General features: G+C 43.4%; 1 protein-coding gene across 1 annotated transcript in view; it reads left to right on the forward strand.

The window, feature by feature from the left end:
• The window catches only part of LOC108799316 (F-box/WD repeat-containing protein 11-like), a 55,708-nt gene that overhangs the window by 14,134 nt on the left and 24,193 nt on the right, over nucleotides 1–17,381 (forward strand). Inside the window, exons 5-6 of the mRNA XM_018571168.1 lie at nucleotides 3,273–3,391; nucleotides 9,782–10,031. Coding sequence (XP_018426670.1) covers nucleotides 3,273–3,391; nucleotides 9,782–10,031 — 369 coding nt within the window. The remainder of the gene's footprint in view (nucleotides 1–3,272; nucleotides 3,392–9,781; nucleotides 10,032–17,381) is intronic.

The raw sequence follows: 17,381 nt of genomic DNA on the forward strand, positions 1-17,381 counted from the left end.
AATTTTTTTGTAACAAGGGGGGGGTTTTTTTTTTTTTTTTTTTTTTTTTTTTTCCACACAGAGTAGGAGGATACACATCAATGTACACAACACCCCAATTTGTTTAATTAAATATTTTTATATTTTTCTGGTGTTATGCTTTAGTAGGTCTTTTTAATGCTTTCCTTGTACTCTTTCATTTAGGTCCTGTTCACACCTGTGCATGCATTAAAACAAACCTTTACCTATATCTTGCAAATAACAAATGCACCTTTAGAAATGTTTAGTAATGACAATCTACAAACACATACTTCTAGTTAACTGCATGCTTTGTATTCTTTGCATAGCTTATTTCTCCTTCCCTGGTCCTCTGACAGTGGCCATGTTAACTAAGGTCAGATTACTAGCTCTCCTATTACTTCCTGAAAATCTGGCACTAGATTGCCAAAATGTGACTAGACATGTGACCAGGCATATCGCCTCGGGAGCAAAGTGCCTTTCACTGAGATGAGATTTCCCAGCAATGCTCTGCTGATAAGGCAATCCCAGGATGCATTGCATGGGCAAACTTAAGTAATTTGCACTTTCGAAACAGGAAATGAATGCTCTGCAAGTGTACGTTTTTCAAAATCAGCATTTTACACCTCACTTGTCTTTCCTTATTCATCATACATAGAATTTTTGAGTCTAAAGATCTGCTTTAACATGTTCTAAGGCAATCAATTCATTTTTAATAGGTCCTTAAACAGACCCTGGGACATTCCCAAGTGCACCCCCTTTTTGCTGTATATTCACCAAAATTTATGACTGTATCTTGTAACGCTCTTCTAAATCCCATTAATCCTTGTATCTTCCACACCCTTTTTGTTTTTTCCACACCTGACTGGTAGTTTATCCATATATTCAGAGATTCCTCCAGGTATCTGCAGATTGTTGCCCAGAAACAAAAAGTACAACTCTGTAAATCGGTGTATTAAAACAATTATAAAACAAAAGTTATTGTGCACTCACACTGTTCCTGGGGAAGTCTCTATGACGAAGCACATTGGGTTGAGCCTGTAAACCTCACTTCTGGTTGGAGAGGGCTGTTTTTACTAAAGTTTGGAGAAATGGTTATGGGATTTTGAGCTCCAGTTTTTTATTCTCTCCGGCAGCTACTTTAAGGCCCCATTCACACTGAGCGATTTTATCGCGCGGTAATTCCCCCGATATCGCTGCAATTTACCGCGCGATATCGCTCTCCAATGCATGGCAATGGGGCTCTGTCCGTCGCTGTCGCGGGTCGTGCGTCGCTACAGCAGGACCCTTTTTTGGAGCGGATTTTGCCGCAATTCTAGCTGGCTCAATGCAAGCATTTGCACGATATTGCGCAAAATGCAAATCGCGCGACAAACCACGATTTGCTCAATGTGAATGGGGCCTAAAGGTTATGTGGGGAGAGGTGGAGTAGTTGGGCCAGCACAGGCGGTGGGGAGAGGTGGAGTAGTTGGGCCAGCACAGACGGTAATTAGACACTCCCAGAAGAGGAGAGGGCAATGACATGGCAGGAGGAAGGGAGAACTGTTGCTGAATCTGCACTTCAATAGCTTATTTGGAGTGTAAAGGTGACACTGTGGGTCTTTTGGACCCCCAGCATCACCTTAAAGAGTACCTGTCACCACCATCTGCTATCACATGGGGGGCTTGTAAGCCCCCCTATGTGATAGCAATCAAAGTAAAAAAAAAAAATAGTTTTTAAAATGAAATAAAATAAAGATAATGAAAAAATTTTTTAAAGTTCCCCGCGAGCACATGCATCTGCACGTAAACACGTGTCGAGTGCGTCTACGTATTAAAACGACGAACTCGTTGGGTATCGCCGCGCACGCCGGAGTGAGAGCAATAATTCTAGAGCCAGTATTTTTGGGTATCTCTAAATTGATGACCTGTGGGGGCTTTTAAAGCGTAGTCCTATTAACTTTTTTGGGTACTGAGGTTTGTCGCCGTTTCACGGACGCACACAATTTTTAACCTGGGCATGTTGGGTATGTAGTTACTCGTTGTAACCATCTTTTATATTGTATTTAAAAAATGGGTATTGTGTTTTGGGGCATTTAAGTACATTTTTCACTTAATTTTGGGGTTTGATAAGGAGTTGCGCTAATATTGTGCAACATAAATTTGAGCACAGGATGCTGCGTACAAATCACACACAGCACCTGTCCTTCCCGGGAGATGCCCGATACGGCCGTGTATCTAGCACGGATCTGTACAGGCCGACCGCTACCCGTGTGAATGAGGGCTTAAATGTCAGGAGAAATACTACTAGAACAGCTAAACTTTATACAGGCTTAATCAGTCACTTTAATTGATGGCAGGTGTGTACTGGCTACTATCAGTTTGAATGTGATTGGTTCATTCTGAGCACAGCCACATCCCTAATTATAAGAGGGTGTGTACACTTAAGGTGCCCATACACCTTACGACCATCGCAAGACTTTTATCTTGCGATGGTCGTAAGCTTATTAAAAGCTCGCACGATCTGCCCATCTTGGACAGGCAGATCGTACTTGCGATCATCTTCCGATGACTATGACGAGGGGCGGGCTTCCGATAACTGCAAACGGGCAGTGTGCGGCAGTACCGGCCCGTTCGGCAGTTGTCGAACAGTCAGGCCACTAACCCTCCGAGAATCGTACGATTCTCGGCGGGTATTCAAGCCTGCTTGTTCGACTGTAGACGGGCGACCGTACAGTAGAAACGGTTGCACGCCTTCCATACACTTTGCGATTATTGTACGATCGTGGGATTTCCCGCGATTATCGTACGAGAATGCACAGTATTGGTCACAAAGGTGGAAACAAATCTGAAGTGATTTTATCTTGGTCTGATATTTTTATGCATCTCAAAAACCTGACATTTTTACAGGGGTGTGTAGACCTTTCTTTTATACAATATATATGTTATTTGGGTTTTAAGCGCATCATCTCTGAGCAAAATAAGGCATGGGAGGGGCAAGGCTAAAACTGAATTTCTAGTGGGGATCAGTATTTGTCTAATAAAGCACCTCATATTTCAGGACTACCAGGGTGCGCTGGAGGTGTACCAATAATGTAGGCATTATTACTAAATCCTGAAGGCAGCTGTAAATATCCAGACCTGTTATAGGCATCTTTTAAATGGTTTAGACCATGGTACGTTAGTGTTGTACATCATTCTAGAGTCAATGACATAATTTGTTGGATCATTGTGATAACTGTTTCAGAATGTTGTCAATACACTTCTAAATGGTTTGTGTGTATGTTTCTCTGCAGATATGGGATAAAACCACCTTGGAATGTCTAAAAATTCTAACAGGCCACACTGGATCAGTCCTCTGTTTACAGTATGATGAGCGAGTCATAGTTACAGGCTCTTCAGACTCCACTGTAAGGTATGGTATGAGCCACATAGCTAGGTAGACCTTACATTTTACTTTTAATCTGTGAAACAGTAGATCTTTAATACTAACAGGATTGCCTCCTTTGATTTGTGCTTATAAAATTATAAGCCTTTTCAAGTTTCACTGTAATCCAACACTTCCGCAAATGTTAAATTGTGCGTTGCAGTCATGGGCGCTGCCACTTTTTACCTCTCCTTTTTCACTTTCACCGCCACTACGACACATTCTTGTGTTTGTGTGCCACTCCTAACACTGTCTTTCATGTCTTTCCTATGGCATCCTGAAGACTGACAGTCGCACTGAGGAGAACCAGCAGCAGCTTCAGTGAGGCCAGTATTTGCTTGTTATAAAAATCTGCAGGTCTGCGAATGCGCAGTTGCTGCCAGCTCTCCTTAGGTGTGGCTCCACCTGCCAGAGATAGAGATGCAGGTTCTGCTGTTTCTTCTTCTTTGTGCAGCTTCCCACTGAGCCTCCAGATGCCAAATGAAAGGCATGATACAGTGTTGGGGGCCATGCACAAGAATGTGCTGTAAGCCGGAGAGGGAGTATGGAGGGTGCTGGGTCGCGGCAGCAGTAACTGACACTTTTATGTATGTTTGTTTGTTTTTTTTAAGTCATGCCACACTTTTCTCTTCTCCTGTAGGCTCACCTTAGGGGAAGCACATTCAGAAAGTGAACTTTCCATAGTGCAGGGTAGATGAGTCTCCGCTTAATACAAACTTGAAGTAACATGTTCTTAATAAAAGCATCACATCATGGGGTAGTAGCAGCCTCCAGATGTCACTTTATTTATCCTACTAAGTGGTCTGGATCCCCGAATCTCAAAGTTTTGGTATTGAAACCTGTTGTGTGAGATAACTGACTTAAGAGAGCTGGGGAAATTTGTTTCAACCCTGGGTTTTACACCTCCCAAGGTGCTCAGAGGGAAAACAGAAGTAACGTACAAGCACGTGGATGCACATTATGTGCATTTCACAAAGTAAATCTCAATTCAGGTGTTCCTTAAAGCAGAGAAAAGCATCAGTATTTATATTTTTAAAAAGCACACTTGGAGGTGTGGCCTGAAGCGTGACCAAGATGGACACTTAAACCTTTTATACTCTGGTACACGGGCTCCCTTTTCCCAGCATATTGCAGAGCCTCATCTGCTTTCCAATATGGGGGAAGTTGGACGCAACACCCCGGCTGGAAATTCACCCCAGGATTCGGGCACCCAGCTAAGCTGTAACCTCCCTGACCTGTTTCGCTCTCAGCCTACTGGTCGCCATATGGGAGCTTCGGCACCATCGGCCTACTTTAATTACAGTCCCCGCAGCAGCCCAGATCGGGAACTTCAAGAAAACTTAGATCCTGACAGCAGCGACATTCTTGCTCTCATGAACAAGATTGCCCTGGATATTAAGTCGACATTGTCAACTGCTGTCGCTGACCTAAAGGCGCATGATCTTTAACGATCTACTTGACTGACTATTGGAATCCCTGATTGTGTTTGAGCACTTCCACCATGCACAGCGGGCAAGAGGCAGAGACACTGACCGACTGAGACATATCATATGCTGCATAGTGGATTTTCGTCTGAAGGAACAGATTCTTCAAAGAGCCCGGGAAAGACCTTGACTATTCCTTTCGTCCGCTTCTACAGTCTCCCACTACTCCGTCCGCTTCTACAGTCTCTGCGCTCTCTGGGTATTCCCTACTTATGGCGATTTCTATTTGGCCTTGTAGCTGTGTGCTCCGGCCGCACGTTTCTCCTTACCTTGCCCTCCGAGTTACTATGCTCTTAACGGCCAATTCATACTCTGGAACACCCGGCTCGGTATGAAGCCTTTCGCCAAGCTGAGTGTCTTCAAAGGCCCTCCTCTCCATCTCAGTCTGCACATCCCAGTCCAACCACACCGGAGCGACCGGACTTCTCAGATCTATACTCCTGCTTGAGGTCTTTCCCCTGCAAGGTCTTTGATCTGCGCCCCCACAAGGTGACAGCATCTCGATGGCTCTCTGCTTGTGCCGCCCCAACAGGGGCATAGAATATGAGATGCATAGCCTCAGTTAATATTAGCATTGTTATATAGGTTAGAATTTATATAGTGTGATTTGCCTAACTATTTTTTCATAGCTAAATTCATGTGTTATCCTTTGCTGCCATCTAGTGGCCTTTTGTTGTAACAAACATGTTTTCTGTAATTATTCCTCATGTGACGATGTATTTCCCCCTAGTGTAGCCCCACCCTTCTTCCTGTGTGCAGTACTTCCTGTGTCATGGCCACAGTTAAAAGCCACATGTAACAATGACACACATGTGATCTGCACAGTACGTAGGAAAGGCATCATTTTCTGACCGCACAATACTATAACCGTTCAACTGCTGTTCCTATCATCTGCTGTAACCCTGATGTAGAAGAATAAACACCTTTTTTGAATGAATCGGTATTGACGAGTTCAGCTATCTGACGAGGATTGTCCGCAGTGAGTATATCTGCTTATACAGGCCAGGCATAGAGGTCTCAGCAAGGGATATATTTCGCTATCACAACGATCGGAGTCAGAATACTGCTACTGCTCATTTTACTTCTCCATGGCTCAGAGTTTCTCATTCTCCTCCTGACCCTCATGATTCCCTTTGCTCTCATAGATGTCAGGTACTGTGTTTTCTTTGTAATTACCCACTGTCTTTGTCCCAAGTACTTCCCCATTTCCTGACTCTTCCCCCTGATACTCCCTTATGGCTATTTTCAATGGCTCCTTGCACTTTATTATGCCACCATTCCTTCTACTTGAGGATGATCTAACTTTTTTATTAGCTGGACGCTTCCTTGGCGCCACCTTCCTTGGCATTGAGAACACCCTATGTTCTAACTTCTTTTTATCCAAGGGACCCCCCCTCCCTCTCACTGGGTTTCTATACTCCTTTTTCTTTTTTTTTTTTCTTCTGTACTCTGTAATCTATTCACTTTTTTTTTTCCTTTTACCCCTCTTACTCTCCTCTCCTCCTTCTTGCACACCTTTTTGCTCTTTTTTTCCTCCCTCTTGTTTCCTCCGTTATGCCCCACATTTTAATATACCTCTGAACTCCGTTGTTGACGCATCCTCTGGTCAATCGTCCCCACCGTTTTGCTGTCTTCGACAAGTTAAACAACTGCTAGCTTTTCTCTGCTTACATAACATCTGGCAGTTTCTTCATCCTTCTTCCAAGGACCCTACTTTTTTTTCTCCCATCCACACTCTAGATAGTTACGACTTGACTTCCTTTTTCTTTCCCAACACAACCTTCCATACCTCGCCAAAGCCACGATTGAACCTATGGTCCTCTCCGACCACACTTCAATTGATATGACGTTGATGCTTCCTTTTCACAGTACTCTATTCTGTCCTTGGAGGCTCAAGCCTTCTATCCTTAAAGATGCTGCTTATGTCTCTAAGATTAAGCTGTCTGAGTACTTTGAATTAAACACAGGTTCTTGCTCCTTGACTTCTGCTCTGGCAAGCCCACCAAAGTGTTGTCAGGGGGAGTTTACCCGGATTCAAACCATCTTCATAAGCTGAAGAAAAACCAATCTTCCTCACTTGCTCATATATCTTCCCTTGAGGAACTTCATAAACGTTCCCTAACAGAAACTTATCTAGGGAATTGACCCATGTCTGCACTGAACTTCATCTCATGCAGGAAAGTACTAAGAAAGCCTTCACTTTGCACGGTAAGATTTAATCTGAAATAATGAATGTGCAGCGCTAAAAGTGGTTCGTGTGCAACACATATATTGTGCTCAATCTCTCCAGTGTAATGTGTGAAAAAAACAATGAATATGTGAGCAAACCGCAATAAATGCTAAGTGGCCTCAATGTCGCCACGTAAAAATGCCCTTAACTAAAGTAAGACAAAAAAGTGCATCATAAATGAATAATATCACTGTGTAACTGTGTGTCAGCTATAATGATAACACAATCAAATCGTAATCAATAGTAATCCATCAAACCAAAATCCAGGTGTGATAATAGTGCATATAGTCCAAAGTGGAATAATTAAGTCAAAGACCAAACAAAGTGTTCCAACACCGCTGTGCAAGTGTACACGAGTCCCCCTCTGGGGTGCGCACTCACCCCACTGTAGTGGAAATTAGGCAGTGTAGATAGATCTATACGTCCACATTCAAGATATTCTTTCTGGCAGTATCCCGTCAATCGAGCATTTGTGGAATTAAAAAAAACTCCTCATGGTGTGGCAAGTATACACATTTATTTAAAAAACATAGAAAACTTACAGTTAAAACAGCAAAGACCGGCCGGTCAAAGACCAAGATCAAATACAGCATCCGCAAGGCATGTACTTCCTGATAGAGCATGGTATCACATGGAGTAGGCCCGCCCCGACGTGTTTCGTCAGACGACGTCCTCAGGGTGTTGCAGGTCTACCCATTGATATCATCCTAAAGCTTATATAAACTGTATAAAATCCTTAATAGAAAGCGCCACTAGGTGTCCCCATAGTGCAAAAAACTAATATCTCTTCGCATATGAACACAGAACAGATATACCATTTAGGTAACAAAATTAATTAAATAACACTCTTTGGAAAGCTAAAAGAAATTTTGATCTATATATAAAAAAAACCATGTGGACTAAAAAAAACCTCCGAAGGTTGATATATTAATGGGATCTAGTATAAATTACTTTTTTCTCCCCTCCTTTTTTCTCCTAGAGAGCTGCCCGTATTTTTATTATCTTTTGTTTTGCATTCCCCCCTTTTTTATGCTTTTGCCTCTTCCTTTCTTGTTCCTTTTTTGCTTTTTCCATGCTACTTGCACTTTCCTTCCTGTACTATTCCCTGCTTTGAAATTTATCTGAAACCTCCAAAGGGAATTATAACTTCCCTGCTTCGCTATTACGAGTTCCCTTCACACCGAGGCTTTCATTCTGCAAGATTATAGACTTCGTGCACAATATCTACTATATACCCTGTGCCATTATTTTTTTTATTATCCATCTCTCATGTTATTTAAACCTTGTCATTATGTGTATTAGGGATGCACCGATACCACTTTTTTGGGTCTGAGTACCGATACTTTTTTTTAAGTACTCGCCGATACCAATTACCGATACTTTTTCTTAAAGGGGCAGATCAAATTTTTTCCAAAGCAATACAAAATAATGATTTTAGGTCAGTTTCTTAATATTATGAAGAACTGTAACTCAAAAGACAACATGACTGTCAAAAAATAAGTTTACTTTGCTTAAATTGTCACAAAGTTGTACTCAACGAAAGTTAGTAAAATCTCAACGTGCCATTTGAAAAAAGGCCACAATGGCGTATGGATAGGATGGAAGCAGATGGAATTGTGTAGAAAAGTGAAAAAACCTTAATTTAGCTTAAGACCTCATTCACACAACTAACAGCCGGCCCATGTTATATTAATACAGCATGGTCAAAGATAAATTAATCTTTATTTTATATAATATTGATTAAGCAATGGAAAAAACAATTATTTTACATTTATTCATGCTGTATTCACTCAGCTATGATTCCCTGGCTGGAATCCTTTTTTTTGCACCTGCAAGTAGATCGCGGCCATCTTGAATGAATGCAGACGCGGTCCTGTGTGCTGTGTGCGGCGGTAGGAGATGGCAGACACAGGTAGTCGTTTTAGATATCCGAGCATTTGCACGAGTACTAATGCAAATACTCGGTATTGCGGCCGATACCGATGCTTGTATCGGTATCAGTGCATCCCTAATGTGTATTGTCTCTTACACTGTTTTTGTTTTTTTTTGTCTTGGGACATACTTTTTGTCACTGTATCTTGTTCTTTTTTCCAATAAACATTATTGTTATTTCTGTGATTCCTGTCCCCTTTCTGAAAATACCAGATGGCTGTCATTCCGCTTCTCTGTCCTCAATACTTTCAGCCACATACCTAGGATAAGTATGCAGTTGATGAATTTATTGTGGGGCACTGAAATTGAAGCAGTCTTCAGAGAGAAAATTTGTGTGACGAGCACTTTAACAGTAATGTTTTATTATGTTAAAGGTTTCTGCATTGTGTGTGGCTGCCTCACTGTTTTTTCTTCATTTTGAATAAATTAGTAAAGGGCGAGAACTTCTCCTTTTTATTGCTGTCTCTGCAGATATCCCTTTACTTACTGTCCAGGGTGGACAGAGGTTACAGATCCCCCAATGGGAACATGTAAAACAAAAAAAAAATCCTGATGTATAGTTTTAACCCTTCTCCATTCTATCCAAACTTTGAAAAAAATAAATGTGTTGGGTGGAGTTGTACCTTTCATGGGTAATTTATTCATGTATACCTTTTTAGTAATGAATGGCCACTTATATTTATGTTTTAGTTATTTTGAGATTTATTTAACTATTTTTTTCTCTTATTTTAGAGTTTGGGATGTGAATAGTGGGGAAGTGCTCAACACTCTGATTCATCATAATGAAGCAGTACTTCATCTTCGGTTTTGCAATGGTTTAATGGTAACCTGTTCAAAGGATCGGTCAATTGCTGTATGGGATATGGCCTCTCCAACAGACATTACACTACGGCGTGTCCTGGTTGGTCATCGTGCAGCTGTAAATGTAGTTGACTTTGATGACAAATACATTGTTTCCGCATCTGGCGATAGGACAATTAAGGTAAGTTTATGTTCATACCAGTAATAAATATAAATTTTAATACATGTGATGTCATCATCCCTTTCCAAACGTCTCGCCATGGGTACAGGTACGAGGGTTCGTTGACATCCTATTAGGGCTCCCTGAACTACATATTTCATGAACGTTTGGGGAGTTCTGGTACCTCCCCCCATAACTGCAAGCCACTATTTGCATTAATAGTGCATGATAAATTATCCTTCTCTACATTATACAAAGGACAGGCAACAACAATCGACCATGTCGAAATGGGTGAGCCACACAAGCCAGAAGCAAGTGTGCTATCGTAGACAAGTGGGGTCCCAACACTGCTTAGTCTGCATAAAGTCCCACAATTATATGGTACCACTAATTTTTTGGAAGCAAAAAAATATGAATCTGCAAACAAGGCATAAAGTAATATGAGTAGCGAGTCACATTTTTAGCTGCCCCAGTCTTTCTCATATTACAGTTTGTGTGTATGGAGGGAGGGAGATGTCCCGATGGCATTTTTTTTTTCAAGACCAAGTACTTTCCCTCAGGTACTTGCTGATACCAATTACTGATACTTTTTTTCTAAAACAATGCAGATTAATCATTTTAATCTAATACTTGTCCTGATAAAAAAAGTTTTGACACTCACACAATGCCATACACATGCGTTTATTCGCACGCAGATGGCAGCGTTGGTTTATTATTTTAATTTGTATTTTAATAAAAAAATTTACCGTTGGCACATTAAAAAAAAATTATTTTCCGTTCATTGAAGGACACAGGGAACAGATCGGAAATCATGTACTGTAGGGATGCTACTGGGGGACATCTTGTCGCAATGGGACGTCTCCCTTGTCACTGGAGAGGGCGGTACGGCTTGCATAAACCATCCAGACGGCACAAGAAGTGTGGCCGCGGCTTGGGAAGGGGCAGGTGGTCTCTCCTGGGCGGGTGAGCATGTTCCATCTCTCTCTGTCGTTTACATTCTGTTGGTGGAGAATTGGCAGGCCAACTATCCCAGTCGCCGGACGGTGGATCCGGGAGTGTTTCATCAACTCTACCTTCGGCGGGGGACTCCGGATGTGGGTCTCCTGGGATCTCATCTCAATCGGCAAGTCGATCGGTCCAATGCCCGAACTCGGGATTCTTGGACGGATGCAGTGCATGCCCTGGTGGCTCCATGGGACCATTGTGGTCTGCTTTCCGCGTTCCCTCCGATTTACTGTTTACCGCGTCTTCTACACAGAATCACGGCCGAGGACATTCCCGTCATCCCTGTGGCTCCAGATTGGCCACGAAGGGTGTGGTAATCAGAGGTGGTCTGGTTGGTAGCGGACGTTCACTGGCGGCTGTCGATTCGTCCGGATCTTCTTTCGCAGGTTTCGGTGTGCCATCCGTCTTTTACAGTCGCTGGCTTGATGGCCTGGTTTTGAAGGGATCCTTCGGTAGCTCAGTTGGTAGAGCGGAGGACTGTAGTGGAATTCCAAGCTGTAATCCTTTGGGACTGAGGTCGGTCGGATGCGGTTATCTCTACGATGCTGAGAGTCCGCGGGCTTTGTCTCGGAGGATCTATCACCCTACCTGAAGGGCTTATTTTGACTGGTGTGAGTCGTGTGTTTTTCCGCCTCGTTTGTTCTCGGTGACCAGGATTTTGGCCTTTTTTGCACCGTGGGGTAGATCACGGCTGACCTTAAGTGCGGTGCAGTCCCAGGTTTCGGCCTGGATAGTTCTTTCCGGACGCCCATCGCGTCCTACGCTTTGGTTCGCACCTTCGTACAGGGGGTTACGCAGATTGCTCCTTCTGTCCGATCACCGTTACCGCCTTGGGATCTGAACCTGGTTCTTTTGTTTTTGCAGGAATCTCCTTTCGGACCTTTTGCGGGAGTTTCCGCGTCTGCCCTTGTCTCAAATGGTTGCCTTTTTGGTTGCCATCACCTCCGTTCGCAGGGTTTCGGGGTTAGCGACTCTGTCTTGCACTTCAACGTTGCTGGTCTTGCATCGGGACAATGTGATCCTACGACCTCGACCTTCCTTCCTGCCTGAGGGTGTTTTCAGTCTTCCATCTCAATGTGGACATTGTTTTTACCTTCCTTGTGTCCGAAGCCCGTTCATAGGAAGGATAGATGTGGTTCGCACTCTTCGGGTTTAATTGGGTGCTACAGCTTCGTTTCGCGAGTCGGATTCCTTTCATGTTGTTGCGGATGGTCCTCGAAGTGTCGGGTCGCTTCCTCGGCCATCATCTCTCGCTGGATTCGCAACGCGTTTTCTCAGGTGTATGCCTTTAAGGGGCGTTAGCCTTTTTCTGTTAAGGCCCATTCTACAAGGGCTGTTGAGGCATCTTGGGCCTTCTGTCCTGGTGCCTCGGTTTCTCGAGTTTGTAAGGCTGCTACTTGGTCTTCTGTTCACACCTTTGCCAAGTTTTATAAGGTGGATTTTGGCATCGGCGGATGCTGGCTTGGGGCGCATGATATTGCAGGCGGCCGTTTGAGGGGATTGTTTTCTGTTGGGTTTGTTTTTTTTCTGCCCACCCCTCTTCAGGTACTGCTTTGTGACGTCCCTACAGTACATGATCTCCGATCTGTTCCCTGTGTCCTTCAATGAACGGAAGAGAAAATAGGATTTTTGTACTCACCGTAAAATCCTTTTCTCTCCGTTCATTGAAGGACACAGGTCCCGCCCCTCTGTGTGGGTGTGTACTCCTAACTGCTTGTTACTTACTGGAGACTTGTCAGCAGGTGGGGGGTTTGGCCACCAGCAGGGGCCGACCCTAGGCTGTAATTGGTCTTTAGTTTTTTGCCTAGCGTCCTTCTCCTGCAGGTGGCGATATTACCCTCATCCCTACAGTACATGATCTCCAATCTGTTCCCTGTGTCCTTCTACGGTGAGTACAAAAATCCTATTTTTTTTTTTCTACTTCTTTTTTTTTTATTTCATTTTTATTTTGTATTTTTCTATTTTAATTTTGTTAGCTTTTTCCCTTTTTTTTAATCCCCTTTTTTAATTTGTATTATATTTCGTATTTTATTTTAATCACTTAAAGTGATATTAAATGATAAAATGTCACTTGCTAGCAGTCTATACACTGAGTGGCCAGATTATTATGACCACCTGATGTTTGTAGGCAAATTAGCTATAATTTTGCGCTGAAGTTGCTAGATGGCCAGACCATTATAAATAGGGAAGCAGGTTGTTTACCACGACAGTAGAAGTGATTTTTTTTTTTCTGAAGATATGGGTTAAACAACGCGATTTAACAGCCTTTGAACGTGGGATGATTGTTGGCGCTCGGAGCCATGGAGCAAGTATCCGCAAAACAGAAGAATTTGTTAAATGTTAAAGAGCAACTGTTGTTAAAGTGTTTAAAGACTGGACTGTCAGCCGAAAATCTGGGTCTGAATGTGCGAATTGTGGCCGTCAGCGACTAGTCAATGTTAGGGCAGAACAGAGATTGGCAAGACTGGTACAAGATAACAGAAGGGCAACAGTGCAAATTACTACAGATCTTAATCAGGGATCCTCTCCAATGATCTCTGAACGCACTGTTCGCCGTACACTGCATCGTATGGGATATAGAAGCCGAAGGCCTGTTCAAACACCTTTGCTGTCTGCAGTTGACTTAGTTGAGCTGCCTGTCACGCAAGCTGTTGACTCTCAATTTGTCTTCTGATTCTATTGTGGATTTGGGTCTGCCAGACCTCTTCCTGTCAGAGTTTCCACCAGTTTCCTAGTGCCTTTTGATGGTTTAGGAAATTCTACTCACTGACACTTTGGTATTCTTTGCAATTTCTCTAAATGAAATACCTACTCTTTTCCTTACAAAGTCTTTTATTCATTTTCCACTGTAAGTAAACAAATATACAGTTAATACAAACACTTAGTGTCACCAAACCGTCAACAATACTTCATTCCTTTCTTCCTTAAACATGCTTTAATATACTCTATTCCTTATAAGTATGGCTAATAGAACTTATGCATTATGAGAGATAGTGTTTTTAAGAATACCCTAATGAAGAGGCTTCACTCATTGATATCAATAAGAACTATTCTTGTGTATGAAAAGGTACCTTTTATTTAACAAACTTCACATATACTCTCAATCTTCAATTAAACTGGTAACCCAGTCCTAAACCTTAATAAACCTTAATACATAGTGTTCCCAAATTTATTGAGTGGTCATCTCCTAGGTTCATTCATTTTATAACCAAAGTGATTAATTCCTTGTGACTATCACCACAATGCCTTGCGTAATAAACAGTATAAAAAAGGCTATTATTAAATAGGCTGGTATTATCAGGATGCCGGGCGACGGGTCATGACCAGCTGCCCGACATCCTGGTTGACTGGGAAGCCGGTGTTCTATGGGAAGAACACCAGCTTCACTATCTTCGCGACACTGCGAGGCAGCCTGGCTTCCTGACCAATCAGGAAGCCGTCAAGAGTTCATGATGTGCCACCCGGCTTTCTAATTGGTCAAGAAACCAGGCTGTGTCGCAATGGTAGGCAAGCTGCTATACGTTTGATATAACACGGCCTTTCTTGCCAATTAGAAAGCTGGGAGGCGGGTCATGATGCCTACCGGCTTCCTGATTGTCTAGGAAGCTGGCTTCACTTGTTGCTAGGCAGCCTGGCTTCCAGATAGAGCCAGCTTCCTGACCAATGCATGCCTCCCTTGGGGCACTGTTTTGAATAACTCTAAAATGTATTTTTTTAACCTTTTTTTTCATTAGGTTCACTTTCTGTGAACCTAACAGTCTTTTTTTTTTTCTTTTCTTTTACCTCTGGCAGTTTACATATATACACTATGTTGCCAAAAGTATTGGGATACCCCTCCAAATCATTCAGGTTTTCTAATCACCTCCATGGCCACAGGTGTATAAAATCAAGCACCTAAGCATGCAGACTGCTTCTACAAACACGTAAAATGACAGAGGGGTCAGCACTTGCTGAAGCATACAGCATGCAGAAGTCGCCAACTGTTTGCGGAGTCAATAGCTACAGACCTCCAAACTTCATGTGGCCTTCAGATTGACACAACAGTTCATAGAGAGCTTCGTGGAATGGGTTTCCATGTCCCAGCAGCTGCATCCAAGCCTTACATCACCAAGTGCAATGCAAAGCATCGGATGCAGTGGTGTAAAGCACGCCGCCACTGGACTCTAGAGAAGTGGAGACGTGTTCTCTGGAGAGACGAATTGCGCTTCTCTGGCAATACGATGGACATGTCTGGGTTTGGCGGTTGCCAGGAGAACAGTACTTGCCTGACTGCATTGTGCCAAGTGTAAAGTTTGGTGGAGGGGTGGTGTATGATGTGGGGTTGTTTTTTAGTGGTTGGGCTTGGGCCCTTGGTTCCAGTGAAGGGAGATCTTAAGACATCAGCATACTGAGACATTTTGGCTAGTTTCATGCTCCCAACTTTATGGGAACAGTTTGGGGATTGCCTCTTCCTGTTCCCACATGACTGCGCACCAGTGCACAAAGCAAGGTCCATAAAGACATGGATGAGCGAGTTTGGGGGTGGAGGAACTTGACTGGCCTGCACAGATCTCAACCCAATAGAACATCTGTGGGATGAATTAAGAGTGGAGACTGCGAGCCAGGCCTTCTCGTCCAACATCAGTACCTGGCCTCACAAATGCGCTTCTGAAAGAACGGTCAAACATTCCCATAGACCTCCTAAACCTTGTGGACAGCCTTCACAGAGTTGGAGCTGTTACAGATGCAAAGGGTGGGCCAACTCAATATTGAACCCTACGGACTAAGACTGGGATGCCATTAAAGTTCATGTCCGTGTAAAGGCAGGAAATCCAATACTTTTGGCAATATAGTATATGAGGGATGCACCAATATATCGGCTGCCGAAACATATCAGCTGAAAATGGCACTTTTGGCTAAATGCCGAAAGAGCTTTTTTTCTGACGATATAGCGGTGCATCCGTGATTTCTCTCCTCACTGCTGGGCGCTGCTCTGTGTCCTAGTGGGGACGAGAGAAACTTTCACAGGCGGCCGAGCGCTGCGGGAGGAGAGCGCTGCTGGAGGAGAGCGCTGCGGGAGGAGAGCGCTGTAACAGATCGGCGGAGCTGTGTGTGGGCGGAGACAGCCAGTGCTGTCAAAAGAGGCTGAGCTCAGCCTCCTGTGACAGCTGTCAGGATGGAGTGCGAGGTACAAACACTCGGTGATCCCTAAAAAAAAACCTCATGCTCGCCACTGCCAGACACGCCCGCATCCACGCTCGACACGCCGCACCTCCTCCCTGCCTCACTCTCCCCACCCCAAATAAACAATCGGCACAGGGATGCGGGGAGAAGAAGTAAGGAGGAGCAGGTGTGGAGTAAACACAGTTGATTGAATTGAGAATGCCAATCAGCAGTGTTCAAACTCTAATCAAGAAGTGTAACATGAGGGGTTCTGTTGAAACCAAACCACGGTCAGGGAGACAAACTAAACTGTCAGCCACAACTGCCAGGAAAATTGTTCGGGATACAAAGAAAAACCCACAAATAACTTCAGGTGAAATACAGGACACTGGTCGAGTCGCCAGAAGAAAGCCATTACTACGCAAATGCCACAAAGTATCCCGCTTTCAATACACCAAACAGCACAGAGAAGCCTCAAACCTTCTGGCACAAAGTCATTTGGAGTGATGAGATTGAGCTTTTCGGCACAACCATAAACGCTACATTTGGAGAGTAGTTTCTGTGCTACAAAGGCACAGGAAAGTTGGTCAGAATTGATGGCACCAGAATGCAGTATGTTATCAAAAGATACTGGAGGACAATTTGCATGCATCAGCCCGGAAGCTGCGCATGGGACGTACTTGTACATTCCAACATGACAATGATCCTAGGCACAAGGCCAAGTTGACCTGTCATTGGCTACAGCAGAATAAAGTGAAGGTTCTGTAGTGGCCATCTGTCTCCTGACCTCAATATCATTGAGCCCCTCTGGGCAGATCTTAAACGTGCAGTTGATGCAAGACAGCCCAAGAATTTACAGGACCTGGAGGCTTTTTGCCAGGAAGAATGGGCAGCTTTACCATCTGAGAAGATAAAGCCTCATCCACACATACCACAAATTACTTCAAGCTGTCATTGATGTTAAAGGGGGCAACACACCGTATTAAGAACTGGGGTATGTAAACTTTTGATCAGGGTCATTTGGTTTGTTTCTGTTGTCATTATGATTGAAAAAGAGTAAACACAGCTGATTGATAATAAACAGCTTCAGCCAAACACTACCCATGAGTGACAGGTTTTCGTGTTATCGTTCATATTCTCTGAAAAATGGCCAGGAAATCATAAATTACGTGTGGGTGTGTGTGTGTGTGTGTGTGTATATATATATATATATATATATAGAGG

This window comes from Nanorana parkeri, unplaced genomic scaffold, assembly GCF_000935625.1.
Source record: "Nanorana parkeri isolate BGI_ZX_2015 unplaced genomic scaffold, ASM93562v1 scaffold1691, whole genome shotgun sequence".
Taxonomy (NCBI): domain Eukaryota; kingdom Metazoa; phylum Chordata; class Amphibia; order Anura; family Dicroglossidae; genus Nanorana; species Nanorana parkeri.